General features: G+C 42.5%; 1 protein-coding gene across 1 annotated transcript in view; it reads left to right on the forward strand.

Annotated features, from left to right (window-relative positions):
* The first annotated feature begins 3,190 nt into the window (after nt 1–3,190).
* The window catches only part of bcl11bb (BCL11 transcription factor B b), a 37,999-nt gene continuing 19,158 nt past the window's right edge, over nt 3,191–22,031 (forward strand). The window contains exons 1-2 of the mRNA XM_007566158.2: nt 3,191–4,049; nt 14,037–14,426. Of these exons, the coding sequence (XP_007566220.1) occupies nt 3,986–4,049; nt 14,037–14,426 (454 nt within the window). The 5' untranslated portion in view covers nt 3,191–3,985. The remainder of the gene's footprint in view (nt 4,050–14,036; nt 14,427–22,031) is intronic.

The raw sequence follows: 22,031 nt of genomic DNA on the forward strand, positions 1-22,031 counted from the left end.
GTTTCATTTTTAGTTTGGAGCGACATAAAAAATGGAAAGGATAGTGACCCAGAATCAAAAGCGGATATGAGCGGGATCCAGTCCTTTTTTTTTTTTTTTAAACACACGTCCCCGAACTCGTTTCATCCACCCCCACAATGAATAATTAGTGCCTGAAATCGTCTTGTGAGCCGGAGATCTTTAGCTTTCAGTTGGAGGAAAGCCGAACGGAAGTCCTCGCCTCTACTTCTTCTTCGTCGGACAAGAACTTCCATTTGGGCGCCGGCGGCGTGGCTGTTGGCCCCGCGGCGTGTTGAGGTTAACTCGTACTGAACGGTGACACTTGCCACGGCGGATGCGTGTCTCCTCGGAGGCAACACTTTGGACTTAAAACCTTTCCTGTGTCCACAGTTGAGGCATGTTATGTGGCCCTCTGCAACCCAACTTAAACTGCCTTTGCCCCGAGCCTGCAGATACAAGCTATAATGGTAGCATTGATGTATTATTGAGAAACCCATGGGTACGGATCACAGGCAGCAGACATGGTAAGGGAAAGCGTGTGAACTCTGGGTAATGTCTTCCTTCATGTATACGGCTGATGTTACTCTGCTGCCCCCTTTGTTACGAACTATTACTTTCATGTAATGAATTTTGGGGCCACGCGCTGGCTGGCCTGTGAAACCCCAACTATTGTCGCCATTGTGTTTCTGCACGTGGCATCTGCCGAGGTTACATCTCCTTGAGCCAGAGCCGAGATGACATTTCATTTATATAAATAATTACTGTCCTGAAAGACCCACAGGCCAGCCCCGAAGCAATCAAACTTCTAATGCTCTTAAAATTGCCCACCATGTTTTATTAATGGCCGGGCCGTAAAAAAAAAAAAAAAAAAAACACGTATCGCCATGGCTGCACACTTCTCTTCGCCGATTCAGGGAAAAGTATATTGTCAACTTTAAACGGCCATGAGAAGCTTTAATTTTTAATTTTTTATTTTTTTTTGTTCAGCAAGAGTATTTCAACCAAATTACAGCTTAAGCACAAGTTTGAATTGCTTTGTAAGGTTCAGAGAAATCAAAAAAAAAAAAAAAAAAAAAAGCTTGGCTACAGTGTCTGAAAGGCACTTACTTACCTGTGCATATATACGCTGAATACAATGAAGCGTTCAGTGACTGAATGATTGTCCATTAGACTCATTAACAAGCTCTAAGTGGACCTGATCCGCTCTGGATTCTACACGGCGGCAAAAAATAAAATAAAATAATTCAAAACCCTTCAACTTTTTCACATCTTCTCACACAGCAACAATATTTCAGGTGATAGACCAACACAATGTAGCTGTAATTATTATGTGACAAGAGGGAAAAAATAGGTTTTCTACCTTTGTTACAAAAATTTGAAGTGTGGTGTGCATTTGTTTTTAGTCTCCCTTTCCCCGCACAAATCAACATTTTGACTTTACAAAAAGCTAGACAGATGCAGTTTTGTCAAAAATCGTAAGAATGCAGGGGAAGTAAAGTCTTTTTAAAGTCCGATCAACGTCACCACAGCATGATGGTGCCACCACCATGTCTCACCAAAGGTATTTTTCAGTGTTAGTTTGCTTATCATTCATCCATAGTGTTTTTTCATGTGGAGCCTTAAAAATGCTTTTGTATCATCTGATCAGAGCAACTTCTAGAGCTTAAAGGGGCAGGTCAGTAGGGCGATTCTAGAGGTTGGATTCAGGTACATCGAACCGGGGACACGAAGACTCCAAAGACTGGAGTTTGAATCGTTTGGTATGGGTGAAGTGCCGTGTTTGCAGTTGTGTTGTGCTAATTTTGATTAATACAACACAACTGTATTAGTTAATACAGTTGAATAATTCCCATCTGCTACGCTCCTCGTTTGTTCCCTCTCTACTAAACCTCTGGGTTTCAATTACACACACAAGATGAGTCTGTTTAATAGTTAAGTTTTATGTGGGAATATTAGAGTAAAATGACCTGAAAATATATATGTTCTAAGTTTTTGTTTTGTTTTATGTGAAACAATAAAAACAAAACGATGCGTCTTTTTTTTCCCCTCGCACTCTCCAGTTCCGCGCTACTTCGCGATGATCCATCACATAAAATGCCAAATAAAATTTAAGCTAACAAGATGTGGAAAAGATTAAGGAGCCTGAATACTTTCGCAAAGCGCCGGGCTAAACTGAGAAAGCTGTTTTGTTTTTGGTTTTTTTGTTTTGTTTTGTTTTGCTTTGTTTGTTTTAAAGGTGCCACCTCCTGATTAGGTCTGCTTTGCCTCCCGACTGTGCCAACAGAGGGTACTGTTGCCTTAAAACTACCCTGACAACGGACCTGCAGCATGCCGCGCGCACTCCCCCCCTCTCTCTCTCTCTCTCTCTCTCTTTCTCTCTCTTACACAATGCGTGGAAATATATGCTTTACATTTACACTGATTACTCACTCGAACCTTATCTAATATTAATAACACTTAAAGAACCGCCCGCGATAAAAGTATCATAAGACCAATTAGATGTTTGACCTGATAGGCTGAGAGATCAAGAGAGCGCGAGCTCTAATCGTTGTGTTTATGTGAAATTTCTGGTGACATTTCATGAAATGAGGAGAAGTAAATTGTAGCTAATGCGCGGGGGGTGGGGGGTGGAAGGAAAAAAAATTGCACGCGCCCCTTTTCTTTATATAAACTAATGATAAATAGAAAGGTGAGACGGTTCGTTTCTTTGCTGGTAACGTGACGCTGCTTCAGAAAAGCCCAGACAGGCATGAGAACCGTCTGTGAAGTGAGTAACCGCTGATGACTGGTGATTACTTCTCGGAGCTGATGGAGGAGCCCCGGAGAGCCGCCGGGTTGTCCGCGCGTTTTCGTCCAGCGAACTGCCTGGCGCGCGAGGCGGCACACGAGCGCACTTGAACTTGAGTCCCGAGCACGTGAGCCGTGCACCGGGCACACGCGCGTACGCTGGCAGGCAGAGCATCTTTCATCGCGTGAGTCGACTCGAAGTAGCCTCAAACACCGTAGGAAACTGGGAAACATTGGACCTCGGCTTGTTGGAAGAAAAGGAGGAGGTGTCACGTCTGCCCGCCTGGTTTCTCTCTCTCTCTCTCTCTCNTCTCTCTCTCTCTCTCTCTCTCTCTCTCTCTCTCTCTCTCTCTCTCTCACACACACACACACACACACACACACACACACACCCTTTCTCTCTTTTTTCTCTCTCTCTCGTCTGTGTGTGTGAGTGTGTGTGTGTTTCTGTGTGTGTGTCTCTCAATCAGCCAGGCTAGTGCCGCCGGAGCCAAGAGTTGCCGTTCCGCGCACCAATGCCAAAACGCACAGGAGGAGTCAGTGCCAAAGGGTCATTTAGCGCACCACTGCTGAGATGGAAGGACTGTAGGGAGCACACAGAGTAAACAGCTGCTATTTGGCCCCCACAGATACGGCGATCATAGGGTTTTAAGAGAAAAATCTTTAAAGAATAATAATAATAAAAAAATAAAAAAGGGGGGCGATTTTCTATCAGCACGGTCGCTGCAGAGGTTGGGAAGTCCAGGATTTTTTTTTCCTTTTTTCTTTTCAATCTGCAAACAAACGCCACACTTCTCCTAACCTGCTTTCATCGATCCATCGCAACAACAACAAAAAAAAAGAAAGAAAGAAAGAAAGAAAGAAAGAAAGAAAGAAAGAAAGAAAGCCCCGCTTTGGCTTCCTCCCCCACTACCCGATCCAGGTGTTGCTTCCACGGCAGGACACCGGCGCGGATCTTCCGACTTTCAGCCCGGCTGCTCCGGCTCCTTAACGCGCATCAAAAGTTTACACCTTCAGAGACTGTCGACGGGCTAGCGATAAGAGCGCGCGATCGGAGGGAGTGCGAAGGAGAGAGAGCGCGAGACAGAGAGCGAGAGGGAGAGAGAGGGAGGGAGAGAGAGAGCTGCTCACCGACACCACGGTTCAAGCCGACTCCAAGTGCCGTTCACCGGGCGATGCCAGAGTAAATGCCGGGGCAATGTCCCGCCGCAAGCAGGTGAACCCGCAGCACTTATCGTTGACGCACAGGGAGACGGTCCAAGGTGAGTTCATCTTCTTCTAATGTCAACTTACTAAATAATAATTACAGCATTATTTATCGCTTACTTTTTAACCACTCTTGGTTTAGACTTTTTTTTATGTATTTACAAGAATGAAGTATTTTACCACAAATATGTATTATTATTATTGTTATTATTATTATAATTCGCATATGCGGTGTTTTATTTATCTAAAGTTGGGATACTACGCAGCATATGTGAAATAAATGACAAGGGGGAAGACATTGCTTTGATAAACACGGTGTGTTTCCGCTTTTTTTGACTTGCAACAACAACAAAAAAGTGAAATAAGCGTTATATTCCAAAAATCATTACATTTTAACACCCCCTCAAGTATATACAGTGAGGGCGTCTGTTTTGAGTTGGAAAGCATGCGCGCACATGTGTTCAGCGTTTCGTCACAACACGCATTTTCCTACTGCACTTTTCTCATATTTTCTCATTTTTATTATTCGCGTTCTTCGCATTTTGTCTTTCTCGATTTGTAAATTTGCGCAAGGTTTCCATTTCTTTTCCTCCTCCGGAAGCTTAAAGGCCCTATTATTATTATTATCATTATTGCTACTACTATTATTGCTACAACTACCCCGCTGCAAGGTGAATAAAGTAAAAATGTGTGCGTTAAAAAAACCTGAGTTTTCTTTGCAAAACTCTTTCGTGCAGAACAAAACAGTAAAATATATATATATATTAGCACATTTGTTGCGATAATAACAACAATATAGATTTTTTTTTTGTCTCGATTTAATGCTTTCCAAAACTGCGATCAGATAACTTTTATAAGTGGGGCCCATGCCGATTAAAAAAAAAAAAAGAAAAGAAAAAGTCGCGAAATCCAATTATATCAATCTAACCTTCATCTCCCTGGGCTTGGCGTGCGCCTAAATCCAATTTCAAAGGGGCTCCCTAATCTGGGTAATTTATTGCACAAACTTCATGATGTAATCTCTGGCCCCGGATCTGTTCTGTGCTGAAAAGTGTGAGGTGGATTTCGGCTCATCGTTTATTTGCTTCATCCACTTTGTCTCCTGAGTTTCCTCGTTTGAGGTTGTCCATAAAATATGCAAGAGGACGTTGTGAACCAACACACCGGCCTTAAAGGGCTAAAAAAAAAAATCTATTTTGTAGATTGTAATCTGGCAGTTTATTCGATCTTAAATCTCTCTAAAAACGTGTATGCTGACTGAATGTGTGTGTGTGTGTGTGTGTCCATCCAGAATTTGCCTGCAGAGAAATAACACAAACACTTGGCAACAAGTTAGGATAGTTTTACCTTTAATGAACTTATTCCATTTTTAAAAAAATCAACTCTTGAATATCCTGAACCTTTTTTTTTTTTTTTTTTTTGGGCACATTTCCTATAGTAATTACAGAAAAGTCTTCAGGCACCTGCCTCACAGTCAGTACATTCCTGTCCTACTCAATGCAGATAATTGCACTGACAATTAGTTGTCACACATTGTCTTTTAACTGCCTTTTTGAAGTGACATGTATGTGTCCTCAGGATTGATCTGTTCTTGCTTAAAGCAATAAAAATATTAGTAATAATAATAAAAAAAAAAAACTAGATACACGCTTAAAACTTCCAGTCGTCACACATGCAGCTGCAGGAACAGGAGCAGCTTTTGGAAATGTTATTTAATGCACAGACGCTCAGCTTAGCGTGTAGCTGCTGAAGTGCAAGTCTGAATAAAAAGATCAGAGTCAGATGCTGACAGGCCGGGCAATTTGGAGGATCTAAATGTTGTCCTACCTGTTCTTTTACTTGATGTTTGCTGAACTATGCCCTCAGGCATTGACCTCAGATGTACAGGTGTAAGGTTAAGGAAGGACTGAAGTGTTAAGCTTTTTCACTTTTTCTTTTTTTTAGTTGTCTTTTTTTTTTTTTTTAGATTCTGTGAAACGCTCAAAGCCAAAGAAAGAGAAATGTTCTGCAAAAGGAAAGGCGTGCACGTTTCAGCGTCGACGGTCCAGATTAGATTCAGTAAGGGGTCCTCGAGCTGGAGCGAAGCGAAAGCGCCAAGGCGCCTTGTCATTCTGCAGCTGGTGGCAGCATTATGCTGCGGGTTGTTTGATGGGAGGGCCTGCAGACGACCACCTGAGGAGCGTGGGCGAAAACTAAGCTGCGACTTCCTAAAGAGAGCAATTTCAACCGCCCTGTGTGTGAAAAAACAAAACAAAAACAAAACATAAAAAACGAAGACACGTCAGTTGTCTTATTCGTCAACGCTTCTTCATCGTCGCCTGTCGGGACAGGTCACTGCGTGTGTGTGTGTGTCTTTATGTGAACCATAATGTGAAGTTTCTGCCAGCATATGTCAGCCGCTCGTCAGATTCAGGGAGAACGGCGTGTAACCAAACGCAGCTTCGTTCTCCGCAGCCGCCGCCGGCCCATAGGGTCACACACTCTGTTTCTGAACACCAAAACCTGAATATCAGCATATTTCTGTATGAGCTTGTCAATGGAGAACGGTGCCTGTATGTGCATGTGTGTGTGTGTGTGTGTGTGTGTATTAGGAAACTACACTCCCTCGGTTACACATGTAGGGACACTCAAATGCAGAAAATGCACAAAATGTACAAGTATGCAGCACAGACAAGAAGAAAAAGAAAATCACACACACACACCAATTCAGCATTTAGTGTGAGTCTGCACAAGTTACGCTCAGATTGCATGACCACATGCAAAGTGTGTGGCTTTACTGCCTAAAACAAATCACATGTAAAAAGCTGCTCTGCAAGAAGGCTCAATAAGCCAACATTCAGCTTCCAGTTAATTATTTGTTTTGTGATCACACTCAGAGGTCAAAGGTGTCGCGTTTGTGACAATCCGTAGACCTGTGTCCTGCAGCAAGCTCTGATGAATTCCTATGAAAATCATGAACTGCACTGCTTTTTTTTTGTTTTTGTTTTTTTTTTTTGTTGTTGTTACTGCTCAGACCCCCATCCCTTCCAGACCCTCCTCCTGCCCCTCCACAGTGATGTTTTGCAGCGTACCATCACCAGAGCGGGATCCATCCCACGGAAACGCCTCGTGATAACTGTTTACTCTCCGAATTGGCATGCTACTCGTGAAACAGTCAGTGTTTTCGTCTTTATCCGTGCCATATGTGCCATCAAAACGACTGGGGGGGAGAGAAACCCACCGTATACGCGCTCTCGTCTCCCCCCCCCCTTACTCACTCACTCACTCCACCCCACAGCAAATATTCACACAAACGTTGCGGTTGACGGGATGATAATCTCACAGGAGACGGTCGGGGTGGCTGAGCGATTTACGATTTTTGTCTTTCTTTCAATAATTGAAACATTACAGAACGCGTTCGGTGAGTTTTGCAATGTGGCGACACTATTTTATTTTTTTTTTCCCTCTCAATTATACAATTTTGCCAAAATTTGATTTATGCACCTCCAAGTGTCATAGCTCACAGGTCATAAGGCAATTTCAGTGACAAGTCACAGTCAGCAGCAGGGCTTTATTTTGCTCACGCTCAGGCTGATAATCTAAGATTTACGATAAAGGAATGGGACTGCTACAGATTAAATGCTGATAAGATAATTAAACACACACTCACTCACGCACACATACACACACACCAAAGCAGGCCTGGCCTTACACAACGTTGCAGTGTTGCAGCTCTGCTTGGCAAATCATAGATGAGAAAAAAAAAAAGAAGAGGATAGGCGAAGCGGGGCCCCGTTCATCGTTTGAATTTTTGATTGCAACCATCTGCAATGTTGCTGGTGTCATTTGTTTTCTATGGCAGAGTGAATCTTACCCCCACTCCCCACACACACACACACACACACACACACACTCACACACTCTCTCTCTCTCTCCGGTGGGGTTTAGCTCCTGAGATTGAGTGTGTTTTTTAAGCTGCGCGGTTGGAGAAACAGGCAGGTTAAAACCTATTGAATTCAGTCGACTTGTCATCCGAGCGCCTGTGGCCTTATGCTGCGATTATTAGGAAATCTGGCTAATAATCAGAAGTTTGAGTTGAAATGCTAAAAAAAATAAAAAATAAAAAGAAATCAAGTTTTAAACCTCGGCAAACGTTTAAACGATTGATGCTTCCAGTCGGAGGATTTTTTTTTCTTCTTCTTCTATTTTTTTTTTAGCAAATTCAAATTTTATTCAGGCAAAAAAAAAGATTTTTGAAAAGTTTTTTTTTTTTATTCACTCCTGACGTTAAGCATTCATTATTTAGAGAGTTTCAGGAGATTATAGGAGCGGTTAGAGTCACAACCTGCTTCAGTCGTCTTCAGCCAAATAATCATAATGATGTTCTGACGAAAGTTTGAAGATTTTATGATTTCACAATCAAGAAAAATCAAACCACTTACTTGCCTTTTTAAGAAAACTAGGCCCTTTATTAAGTGTTTTATTGCCCTTTTTTTTTAAATCATAAATGGATTTTTTTTTTTTTTGCTGAAAGAGGCCCATTGTCTTCAGCAGCGTTTCCCATCTGGTACACATTGTGCAGCAGCAGCAGCAGCAGAAGCAGCAGCAGTAGTAGACTGACTGACTGACTGACTCTCCCCTCATCAAGCTGATAGGGGGTGCTCTAAGGCTGCCTGACTTAACCCACACTTGATAAGGCAGAGTAACAGGAGTGTCACCGGGGTGAAGATTCAGCTCCGTGTGTGTGAANAGCAGCAGCAGTAGTAGACTGACTGACTGACTGACTCTCCCCTCATCAAGCTGATAGGGGGTGCTCTAAGGCTGCCTGACTTAACCCACACTTGATAAGGCAGAATAACAGGAGTGTCACCGGGGTGAAGATTCAGCTCCGTGTGTGAAGAAGAGCAAAAAAAAAAAAAAAGAAAAAAAAAGAAAAGAAACAGAGCGAGCTAGAAAGAAAAAAAAAAACAAAGTATGTGTGGTATTGTGTTAGACAGCTGGCTTTCATTGCTATCATAACGCCTTCCCTTGCGATGGCATGTTTGACAGAGCGTCAGCTGTGCTCCTTTACCTATCAAGCATGTTCCTCTCATGCAGGGGGAATTAGACGCTGTCTGTCACCCTGATATGCCACATTAGTGTGTTTTTTTCCCCCCTCTCTCCTTTATGTGTTTCCATTTCAACATTTTCCCAGATTTTTTTGTTGTCAACAATTTTATTGAGGGATTAGACCTGGACAATGAAACATCAGCAATACAAATTTGTCCTCATTTTTCTGATGTGAACATAAAACATAAGAAAGACAATACAAAAAACAAAACAGAAAGGACATAAGCAAAAACACTCCCATGACCCACCCCCCTCCCTTCCCCTAGGACTTATATCTTATCACACCGAGGCTCAGATCAAATCCTCTTCAAATAGAGTTATCAATATATTGCCGAAGGGGTTGCCAAGTTTTATTAAATTGCTTTAAATTATTTGCTAATGAGAACCGTAATCTTTCCAAATGAGAGAGCCTTACCAGTTCCTCAAGCCACAACTTAACGGATGGAGCCTCTGCTTTTTTTCCAGAACATCAACACTAGTTTTTTTCCTATGATAAAGGCATAAAATAATAATTGTTGTTGGCATTTATTAAACTGAAAAAGCTGAACAGAAACTCCGAGTACAATCAGAAGTGGGTCCAGCCTCAGCTCTGTATGGAACATATCTGATAAAGTTTTGAATACGCCAGACCAACCAGATTTTTTTTAGCCCCTCCTGTACGCATTCCTTCTTTGTTTCCTTCTAGCATACACATTTCCCTTTCTCTCCCCCCCTCTTCCCTCACTCCCTCTCGCAGGTGAGCCTGAGGAAAGACGAGCGTGCGGGCGTGGTTGTGAGAAGGTGTCCGAGTTTCGTTCCAGTGGCATAGATTCGGTGCCAGCTCCTAGTAATTTACCGCCTTCTGCCCTCAGGCCGCGTTACTCAACCGTAGGTTCAGCAAAACAGGCCTCGTTAGGTTTGTCTCTCAAGTCGAGACGCGGGGGTTCGGTTTGCAGGGCGCCTGTCAGCTCATCCTCTCGTTTTGTCGTCTCGTTTTCGCACCCCCACCTTCGCCACCTGTCCTGTTTATCTCCTGTGCGTGCAGGGGCGGCCCAAACGTTGAGCCGGGGCCCGGGCAGAAAATGGGTTTAAGAGCCCTCTTTGCACGTTAAGTGTCTTAGAAATAACTGATCAGTCCTCTTAAGAGAAGGTTTACTGAAATTATGGAGATTTGGATGTGCTTCATTTCCTCCTGCCATCATATCTTGTGTTTATTGTTTCAGTACAGGCTGGGTGGAGCAGGGAAGAGTGGCGAGGTTTGCACTTGTGGAAAATTCTCACTTATTCATTGAGATTTATTCGCAGAAGCAAGAGCAGCTGTGTTGAGATATGATGAGTCTGCTCCCAAAAACTCCACTTTCTTTATATGTAGAAGAGCTTGTTAGCAGTTCTGGAACTTAAATAAATTAATTCAGGTAAACATTTTTGCATTTTGTCCTATTTAAAAATCAGAGTGAATTTTTAAAGTTGCCCTATTCTTCACAAAATCGACTACAAGCGAAACAAAAGTGGTGCATTTACAACCTTTTTGGTTTCAGGGGACTCTCGGGGGCCCCCTGCTGCTTTGGAGGTCCTAAGCAGGGATTTGGGGGAGAGTGGGGGGGGGGGCGCTTTTTTTTGCTTATGCCTCGGGCCGGCTCAGTGTGAGGTTCTGCTTGCACGCATGGCGCGTATCGCCTTTACACGGCCCAAGTGTCGCTTCGTCTGAATTACGGCTACAAGCTGTGAACTGTGGGTAGATGTGTTTGTTTTTCCTCCGTTGCCGTCAAAGAATATGAGATGGAAATTATTTGGCAGGAGTCCAGGAAGCCATCGCCATCTAGAGAAAGATATTTGGCATTGGTCCATGCTTGGAACGACTGGAGATGACTAGAATGTGCCGATGCAGGTGTGTGTGCGTGTGTGTTTACGTGGGTGGATGGGTGACTGGGCCCAGGGAGGAGGAGGAGGAGTTATTTATCTGAACAGAAATAAGGGAAACAGTGAAATTGGATAAAAAAAAGAAAAAAAAAGATCAGAGGTTAACAGAGATGATTGGGAAGTTTAGAGAAACGGTTTGAGATGAGCGATAAGAACAATAGCTGCACACACATTCTTTAGTATTTTCTCTCTTTTTATTTTTCAATGTCGCGTATGGTGGCGTGGGTCCGAAGCCTGGTTAGATCCGTGTGAGTGTGTGCGACCGAATGGCCGGAAACGCAGTTTTTGATTCAAGGAACAAAGCGAACGGGGCGCAAAAATTAAAAGAGGACAAAGATGGTGACTGGAGCCGGGGAGACAACAACAGTCACAACAGTGGAAGGAACAGCTGCTGATCGTTTCGCCCCTTTACTAGCTCAGAACTTTGTCATTTCGTCGCCTGATGTTTTTCAGGTCCAAAAACAGAGCCATCTGCCACCGAACGTTTCATATATACTCAACGTCCGCTTGCTGCTTTGCTTTGACATCGGATAATTTAAAGTCATTTTCTATCATCTGCATGTACAATGAGCATAAGGAAATGTAGTTATAAGGCTCTGACAAATGCTACCCATTAGCAGAAAGCCTTTCGGTGTTTGTGATTTAATCTGTCACATGCCAACTAACCCAAACAGGGAGCAGAGCCAAACAAAATGACGTCGTTTTCCGAAAATACTTCAATTCTTTACTTCAGGGAAAATGACGGGGGGATTCTTCACCAACGTTTTACCCAGATGTTGCCGTTTCATCCATCCCTACATCCATTTTGTAAGCTCAAACAAACCATTTCCTACCCTCAACTAGTACTCGGTGTCCTAAAACTGCTTTCTGCTTCTTCTTACTACTTAAGTGTCATGAATTATGCAACTAAGTAGCCACAAAACAGTTCAAAGTGCTCGGATAAATGCCCAATTCTCCAAACATGATACTAGAATAATTGCAAGGCTTAAAAATAAAAAATAAACTTTTTTTCTTTTTCTTTTCTTCTTTTTTTAATTTATATTATACCCCCCAGGGTGATACTTTTTTTGTCGTTATTCTACTTTTCTGTGTGACTAAAAACAAATCTTTGAACAGGAAGTTGCTCAGAGTTCTTTCGGTTTGATCGGGGGTCATAATCTGTCAGATGGAGATTAGATTAGAGTAACCTGACCCAAATTCAGATAGAGTAAAAAAAAAAAAACCTCAACATGGAGAAAATTAATTTAGAAAGTGATATAACATCAAAGTGAACACAAGATTTCAGCATTTTTACAATTTCTGCAAGTGACAAAAAATTAACTGTCACTGTTTAACAAACTGGTTTCTTTAGAGGTATGCAATGAAAGTAGGAAGGAGCTGAATGGCATTTCTTCTGTTCATACCCAGGCTTTGTCATTCAGCCATACACAAATTCTTAAAATCACTGGACATCCTTTTGCGTTTTCAAATGCTTGTATTTTCTCCGCTTCGCCGTTTCGTGCCTTCAAAACTTTGAGCGTTTTGTACACGACTTGCAGGCCGTTTGGTACCAATCATGCCTCATTTTAACCAGAGTTAAAGTAATTTTCTATTGTCATATATATACATAGCTCTGATAAATAACATAAGGTTCCTCAAAGTTAAAATGGGTTGATCAGGAGCCGTGATTTAACATGTATTTCTTCAGCAATCAAACACAAAGCAAAAGGAAATTGCCTGTAACGTAAAGTTTTTAGAGAGTAACAACTGCTAACTTTAAATTGTATTCTTACATGAGCTAAGATGCAGTTTAAGTATATAAATGTGAAATGGTTTGTATGAACCGGAAGTACAAAGGGAAAATGGCAACTTATGCGTCAGACGTTTTGGCGGGAATTTGGCTCAAACCAGAATCCAAAAAACGAACAAGAAAGAAAGGCAAAAAGAAGATAGTTAAAAGTAAAAAGGAAACAAAAAAATGGCTCTAATTTTTCACCGATCACTCACTGGGGTGTCGTTTGGAGAAGGAGAGAGACAAAAGAGAAGGAGATGGGTTTTTCTCTCTCTCTCTCTCTCCCCCCCAGGCACTGACGCGGCTCCCCTCCCTGATCTCCCGCTCGCTCGCCCAGACATCCCTCACTGTCTCTGGAGCTTCAGGTTTCCTCTGGGCTCTCAAGAAGAGGACACATTTTCATGGTGGTACATCAGGGTAGTGTGGAGAAAGAAAAAAAAAAGTGGAAGTTGTCCATGAGGGATTTGCGTTAAGCTGAGGGACGGTGTCTGTGCCATAGGGGCGGCGGGAGGAGGTAGAGAAGAACGCTGTAATGGTTATTAATGACCGTGTCAGATCTGTGAAGAATGAGATTTACTCTCCTAACAGGACCCCAGGTTTGGCTTTATGGATTTTCAGTCTGTTGAGAATACCGTTTAAACTCACCTGAGTCTTGATCCATTCATGCACACATGAAACAGTTTTTTCTTTTCCCCCCTCCTCATGTTTCCCACTTTAAGACACACACACACACACACACACACACACAAACAGAGGCTTGTGGATGTGGCCTTGGTTACGCTATGCACTTTGTCGAGCAGAAGCCGAGGCTCCCACGTGGTGGAAGGCAACCATCTTCACTGTGACAGCTCAGCGCAGCGAAGGGCTCTCACCGGAAACCAAGCCTGCGCCGTTGAGATGAATCGCTTCCTGGCCGCACAAACACAAAACACAAGCGGAGTGAGCGCGCACACACGCTCGCAGACGCACACTGACATGTAGAGTAAAGTGTTTTTGGTCCCACCTACGCAGATCTCTCTCAGAGATAAGCGGCGCAGGTGTTTATCTAGGCAAAGTAGTCTTAACAGCGTTCTGCTGTTTCAAGCCCCTGAACGTGACACAGTTTTTTTTTTTTTTTTAATGTAACGACCACCCTGTGCGGTACAGAGGGATGGTTGTTATCTTGTATTGGTTTCAGGACTAAACCTTGCTGAGTTTTTTTCCTCTCTCTCTCTCTGAGGATGTTTTTCTCACTGACTGAATGTCTTTTTTTTTTAATTGTTTTCTGCGTCTCTTTTTCTCACAGCGGAGGTCAACCATGACTCAGGCGCTCGATCTCCCTCTCCGGAGCCGTCCACCCCGAGTCCTCGGAGGATGGGGCCCGGGGAGCACGACCTCTTGACCTGCGGCCAGTGTCAGACCAACTTCCCCCTCGGCGACATCCTTGTTTTCATCGAGCACAAGCGGCGGCTGTGCAGGGGGCCCGGCGGCGGCGGACCCGGCGCCTTCTCCAAGCCCGGCGAGGCCGGCGGGATCATGGGCGTTCCCGTCTCGCCCCGGGCCCGCTCGCTGGAGCTCGGCAGAGGAGGGTCACTTCCGGTGGAGGTGGGCGTCCAGGTGACCCCCGGCGGGGAGGAAGACGAGCACAGGAGGCTGACCCCGGCCAAGGGAATCTGCCCCAAACAGGAGAAAGGAGGTACGGAGTGTTAAACGCACAGGTGGCACACACTGCTCCCAAAACACACAGCTCTCTCTTTAAAGAAAGCTTTTATTTTGACGGTGGCCTTCAGGAGGGATTAATGTAGCTTGAGATGATTTTCATTAGAGTGACTCAGAGCTGCAGAGTTGTGTCTGTTTCTTTGTAAGGAGGATGTTACCCACACAGCGCCCTCTACAGCTAAGTGTCTGTAAAGCGTGTGTGTATGTGTGTAGTGAGTACTTATTAGCATCCTTGGTGAAGATGTGCAAAAGGTATTGAAATCGTTTCATCTTGATGCTGCAGGACCATAATCTCACACAAAAAAAAAAAAAAAAAATAATAATAATAAAATCAAGCCATTAATTTGAGTATGTTTGTTCAGGGGGGAATAAACTGAAGTGACTGAAGACAGTTTTGGTAACCTCTGTTGGAAATAAGTTTTATGGTTACTTTTTTGCTAATAGGAGAGGCCCTTTTTTTACATGCTTCACAACTTTGGAGCACACAGATTGATGAGTTTTGGACCATTCCTCTTTTTAGCTCACTCCTGAGATTGATTTTTTTTTTAATTTGATTTACGTCAAATTCAAATGAGATGTTTGTGAGTGACTAATCACTTCTGTGTTAATTTGGATCATTACCCTGCTGCAAAGACCCAGTGATGATTGGTTCTTTGCTTTCTAGTGCTTGTCAATTGCTTTGTTTTTGTTCCCCATATGTTAGCATTTTAAAAAGTTCACAACGCCACTTTAACAAAATCTGAAGGGTTGCTTAATGAGAAAAATGTCCCACCGCATCACAGATCCTCTTCCATACTTAACAGTTGCTTTTCTACAATATTTACCGTTTGTTTCACACCAAACCTGAAGGATTTCTTATCCATACGTTCAATGTTCGTCTTACCTAATCCAAGCCCAAAGTTCTAGTTAAACTCCCAGTAGAGTTTAGCAACATCCACATGTTTACATTTGTGATAGTAGGGCTGAAAAGTTATTTTTTGTTGTTGCTAGTATCACTTCCAAACAACTTATTGCCGTGTAAATATGGTTTAATGGTCGCTATGGAAACTTTGTGAACTCTGATTGGCACTCACTGAAGATTTTTAACAGGAATCTTTGGTGTTTGGTGTATTTTTATTTAATTTTTGTTACTTTTCCATCCTGCACACTGTATGTTGTAGATAAACATTGGTCCACATGAAGCCTACAGAAACAGGCCTCTGTGTCACATCATATGTATTCCCCACATCAACAAGAGGTCTTAATTGCCAATTAGAAGTTCCTAGATCAACTTGGAAAAGTAAAGTGAAAGTGAAAAATATATTTTATCTACATACATGTTGATGTAGAAGTATATGTATCTAACTAAGGATGATGTTTTTTTAAAAAAATCAGTGTGAGATTATACTACTGCAATAAAAGATTTATTTATGTAACTTTTCTTTCACATCTTCACCAGGAGTGTCAAAAAATATGTGCAAGTGTGCACTTATTTTTGGTTACACACACACACACGCAAAACATGCCAGTGTTGAAGTTGAAACTCCTAAAACAGGAGAAAACGATGACACAATCAGACCAACGTGGTTTATTTCTTCCTTTTTTGTTTTGTTTTTGCGAGAGCACGTCACTTATTGGAGCGTTTGACAAAAAAGAAAAAAACAAAAATCCAGCAGCATTATATGCAGAAGTTAAAGATTAAACTCTGTCTGGGTGCATGTATGTGTGTGTGTGTGTGGGTTGGGGTGAGGAGAAACGGATTAATAAAGCTGCAAGGCCGTTCAGTCGGCTGTTCGGGGGGAAAAGGGAAAACAGCTGGAGGGCCTGGGGGGCGAAAAAAAAACAAAAAACAGGGTGTGTGTGTGTGTGTATGGGTGTGTGTGTGTAAGAATGGTAGCGCCTGCCGACTGCCGGCGCTGTAGGGAAACCAATGCAGAGTTTATCAGAGGAGACAGTCACCATCGCACCCAAAGGGCTGGGAAGGCTGTCCAGGATTACGCAAGGCTTCGGCAGACTGAGATGTTTCCAGACGGAATTTCACGCACGATTAAACGGCTAACGCAGAAACTGGTCACCGCTGTGTTCCACTGTTGTGTCATGGTCAGATCCGAGTGGTTAAAGGGAAGCTTTCATGGCTCGTTCTCTGACTAAAGCAGCTCTGTTCAGCTTTTTTGCCATTACAGACTTCACACTTCGGCAGTTCCAACTGATGTAGTCGTGATGACGGTGGCTAAAGTGAGAGTCTGTATGAGAATCTCACGTTATGATCATCTTCATTTCAATACTGCAGTAGTTATTTGAAAACTGTCTTATGTAACACAATCTAAATAGTTTTACAGTAAAATCTTTCAAAAAGCAATACCGACTCCAACTGCAGCTAATGTATTATTTATTGTAGCTGTGATTTTCTTTACTTTAAACAAATTATCCTGATGCAAAAATGAATGTAAAAATAGAATAAAACTGTAAAATTAAAGTGGATGGTGGTGCTTCTTGTATAAAACAGAGCCAGCCCAAGGCATAATTGAACAAAGCAGCTGATTCGGACCCCTGAACCGCTCGGAGCAATAGAACTACCACAGAAATCATGTTTGGAAATGTTGCTTTTATTGTTTAGTTTTTTGTTTTTTTTCTTTTCATACCAGTGATCCATCTTCAGTGGTAATAATGTGAAGCGAAGCTTTTGGTTCTAGACATGCAAAAGCCTTTATGTAAATCAGCAAAGTCACACTTTAAAGACTTTTTGCTGCAGAGTGTACTTAATCACCTAAAAAGTCAACATGGCTACGTAAAGGCAAGTTGACATCATTGATAACTCGTTGTTTCTAAAAATGATCTGGACTGATTTTCTGTAAGGCCAAAACTGACATCAGGATCAATTCTGATCATTTTCTACTCAGCCAGTCTGGGAGCAACAAGATCAGTTTTTGAATAACAAACATTTTTCTGAACTTGCACACCAAGTGCTGTCAGTTCATATTAATTTAGCAAACACGTTTAGCTACTGTGCGTCTCTTTCTATCTTTTTGCTGCAAACAGGTTATGTTACATAAACATTTGAACATGGACAAAATAAATGGATTATCAGTTGTGCTTTGGTGACTGATGGTAGTTTATTGAGTTAGCATTAGCTGTTTAGTTATACTGTCTGCTAACTGAAAATGTAATAGTCTCTATTCATCCAGCTGACTGGCAATGCCCAGCCTCACTTGTCTGTCTTGTAGGTGAGGTAAAAGTTAAATTTATTTTATTTGACCTTTATTTATACAGGTTGTCTCATTGAGATCCATTGTCTCATTTAAAAGAGAAACCTGTTTTGATAAAATATATTAAAAAAAGTACAAATACAAGAAATTGAGAAATTTGACTAAATTAAATAAACTAATAATATAGATGTTAAAAACAAGAGTAAGTTTCCTAAGAAGATTCATCTTTTTGTCTTAAAAGAACTGTTGTGTGTCCAAAATGAGTCAAAGTGGAAACTTCAGATGTTCCACATTTCTTTCAGCCAGCTGGCTGGCAGCTTGCAGCTGGATTTATGTTTTTTATTTTTTTGTGAGTGGAGTAACAAAAAGTAGTAGTGCTCTATGAGCCTCCTGAGAGGCAGTGTGCAGAAACAGGTAGACTTGAGACAGTTGTGGTTACTTTAGCACTTTCTCTGGCATTTTACTAAAATGACTTTTAACTACTGGAGCAAAATGAAAGCGCTTATTAGCGCAGCGTTGAATCACTGCTGTCATTAATTGGAACAACACATCCATCTGTACGGTTCTGCATGTTCATAGATAGTGGGGTTTTTTTTTTTGTTTTTTTGTACATGAAACACCCAGGGAGGATATTGCTTCTCGTGCATTAGCGAAACAGAGAGTTCTTTAGGCTCCGTGCGGCTTAAAATGCAAGCCGAACGACTTTGAGACAAACAAGGAAGCTGGGGAGAAAACACTTTAGTTTCTGTTTCAGATTTCCAGCAGACCAAACTGGCTTTTTGGGTATTTCAAAACGCCTTACGGCCATTTCAGATCAGAACAATTTGTTTATTTTCGAGCCAAACTCAGTAGAGACCTCCTTTCTGTTGTCTTGTGCTGCTATCCTGTACATATGCGCGGCGTCTGTATGTGGCCGGCAGCTGTGTGTGGCCGTCGTCAGTCGCTTTGGGAAGTATCTGTAAAAGGAGATCAGAGAAAATATGTGACAGCAAAGGTTTGGACGTCGCCGTCGATTTGCGAGAATGAAAGCGACGCTCCAAAAAAAAAAAAAAAAGAGAGAGAGAAGTTCTCAAGATTTTCCCTCAACAGATAATAAAAATATCTGACCGCCGCTCAGTAACAATGTGGCTTTTGTTAATCGTCTCTATTTTTGGGAGGGGAGGGGGTTTGAAGAATTCGATTTGGGAAACTTGAAGAGCTTTCAACAGCTCTGGGAACAAACAAAGAGGAAGGGGGGAGAAGGAAAAAAAACGAGCCAATCAATCATTTTACATTCAATTTTGCCTTTGCAGGACAGTCAGAGGAGGAGAAAAAAACAGGCCGCGTTAAAGACTGAGTCAGCCTGAAAGAGCTGCAGCCAGTTAGTCATTCAGACAGAAAGTCTTATCACTAAGAGAACAGGACATGAAAGCACTCCAAGGCCCCCAAATGAAAGCGAGGAGGGAGCTTTGTTCAACACATTAGATTGCCACTCAAGTCTGTCTCAAGTTTCAAGCAAATTAGATTACATTATTAGGACTAATTAAGTCCAAAGTGTTAGAGGCACTTGCTAGCACATCTTCCCTTCCCCCTATAAGGAAATATCAAAATTTCACTGCATGTGAGCTTCGAGGCACGCCGGGCAGATCCGACCTGCAGAGCAATCGAAGGAAGCGGGGAGGTGCACCGAAAAAGGGAGCCGAATTCTGCACGCTAATAACGCACGAAGCGCTCGTGTAGCATGCAAGCGTATGCTTTAACCCCTCTCCTCTTCACCTGGTTGTGTTTTATAACATCCTGTCTGGCCTCTTTGTCTGTCAGCCCCGCTCGCCTGAACTGCAAAAACATGCTGCAAGGCCAGCAAATTCAACCCCAAAAGGTGCAAAACGCACCCGCGCAAATACACACACACACACACGCACGCTTACATGTGCATGCTGTTTTATTTTTTTTCACATGGTTTGTACAGTAGATGAAAAATGGCCTTCCTCTGCCCTGTTTTGAATTTTTTTTCTCCCCCCCTCCTGAGATTCTCTTGCTGATGCATGCACAAAATGTGTATGTGTGTGTGCGTGTACGCGTTTTGGATTTTGTTGGGAGTCTAGTAATATTTGGATTTTTTTTTTTTTTTTTGCACGTGAAGAATGATGCATGTCATAACACAGGCGGGAGAAGTTGTCGCCAAGGGAGCGTTGCCGCACTGAGACGACCCTGGCCCTGCTTTGAACTCCTCCCAGGATGCCTGTCGTAACCCCCCCGCCCCCGTCCCAACCCCAAATACCTCCCCTGATCGCCACCTCAGAGCACTTTGGGGGCAAAGTGGCATCATGACAATCCTTCCCTCTTCTCATTCTCTGTCTCTTTCACCACACACAGTTGAATATTTCATGAGATGATGTGAGCAATGGTGACATCCTCCAACATCTCTCGCCGTTTTGCTCTCTGTCCACCTGTGATCTCGCTTGTGTCACTTTTGCTGTACTTTTTATTTTTTTTATTTTTTATTTTTTTGTGGTGGGGTGAAAACAAACAGCTCGATGTGATACAGATACCGACGTTCAATCCAGAACCAAAGCGCCACTTGATTTTTGACGATCAAAGGACACCAAAGTGGAGATAAACTTAAGAACGGTCACACTTTGCATGTAGGAAATTTCTGCGGGTGTGAAAGTGCGCGAAGGAGTATTTTAACATGATAAGATCAGTTTTTTTTTTCTTTTTTCTTTTAAAGTCTTCAGCTAATGGGCAAGGAGGGATGCTTTTTTTCTCACCTTAAATGAGTCACTGTGGTTACTGGATGAAAACCTGTGGTGCAACCCCTGAAAATGTCTCAAAAGATGAAGCAACACTCCTGCACTCAAACAGGCCGAATAAATCTGAAACCGACATTGACATTCAGCGACATTCCAGTTTGCTCACCTCTCCACTTGTACGGACTTGAAGGTGTCCCTTTACCCCACCTCTTCTTCATCCCCTCTTTTTTTTATTTATTTTTTTTTATTTTGCCCAACCACCCAATGGTCCTTTAATCACCTGGCTTGCTCTCATTTCCATATTAAATAGGCTTTAATCATGAAAAGCAATCAGGCTTTTGCATATTCATACCTTCCCCTGTTCGCCGGCTTCCCCGTCTCGCTCCAGTGCCAAGCAGCCAGTAATCAGTAGGCAGGCGGCGTAATGCCATAGCCCCGGCCCCATCGCATGAAAACACACACACACACACACACACCGCGTGAGTTCGGAAATAACTTCACATGCTACTTACGTATTATCTCTGCTCCGAGAGAGAGTGAGAGATAGAGGGAAAAGGAGATAAAAAAAAGAAAAAAAGAAAGATGGCGAGACTGATCCCTGATTTGAGCTGCGAATATTTGTACAGAGGCTCAAGGAAAAGTCGATTTGCATAATGACTTTGTAGTTTTGCATTAATCACATTTGCATATGAAAATGCGTTAATTACTCCTGATGATTTTTTTTTTTTTCAAACTTGCTTCATTTGATGTCCAAGCTCTGGGGTTGTGATTAGGGGTCACATGGTGGGAGATGTGTAAAGTAGTATATGTGTGTGCGTGTGTGTTTGTGTGTTCTTACATGAGTGATCTGAATGCTCGCCAGGGAATTTAGTTTGAGTCTCCTCGCAGGCGTGTTCCTTTTTTATTTTTTTTTTTTAATTCTTGCTTTTGCGAGTTGCAGATTTTCCCCTTATTCCACTGCATTTTTTTTTTCTTTTGGAGGAAATGACATACACTCGCTCCTTTCCCCGCCAAATGACACATTTAGTAACATCAACTATCACTGTTGAAGTTTGCTAGTATGTATAACTGAATAATTATTCCAGTTTCAGTTATTTTCTGGGGGTTTGTGCAGAGATGATTGGTGATGTGTCACCCCGCCACTCGCATCTACACACCTACCTGCAGGTAGTTGCAGAATGAACATAAAATACTTTTGTGGTGTGCGAGCTTTGTCTACCATTTTTCAGCAATTTAGTGAAAGTGAAAGGAACTGCTTGAGTCCTCCTAAAGTTTGCACATGTGCGACAACAAGTAGGCAAATTAAAGGTTTACTGATTTCAACAAAAATTAAGGTAAAGATATTGAACCTTTTCATCAGATTTCTTTCTTGTATGTATTCTAGCTTTTACACACATCTGTCCTTGGACCTATACGTGTGTGTGTGTGTGTGTGTGTGCATGTGTGTGTGTGTGTGTGTGTGTGTGTGCAATTACAATATACGTGTCCCTGCCTGCGTATGGGCCCCTAGCCTCGTTGGCCCATAATACCGTGCCTCAGACAGGACCACCCCAGGGGCCGTCTGACTCTGCTTGTGTCTGTCTGTTCTATAGCAGCAGGGTCAACTGGGTCTGCAAGGGGGCTGCTAAAGTGGCACAGCTGCACACACACACATACATATATATA

The sequence above is a fragment of the Poecilia formosa genome, unplaced genomic scaffold (genome assembly GCF_000485575.1).
Source record: "Poecilia formosa unplaced genomic scaffold, Poecilia_formosa-5.1.2 Scaffold187, whole genome shotgun sequence".
NCBI classification, from domain to species: domain Eukaryota; kingdom Metazoa; phylum Chordata; class Actinopteri; order Cyprinodontiformes; family Poeciliidae; genus Poecilia; species Poecilia formosa.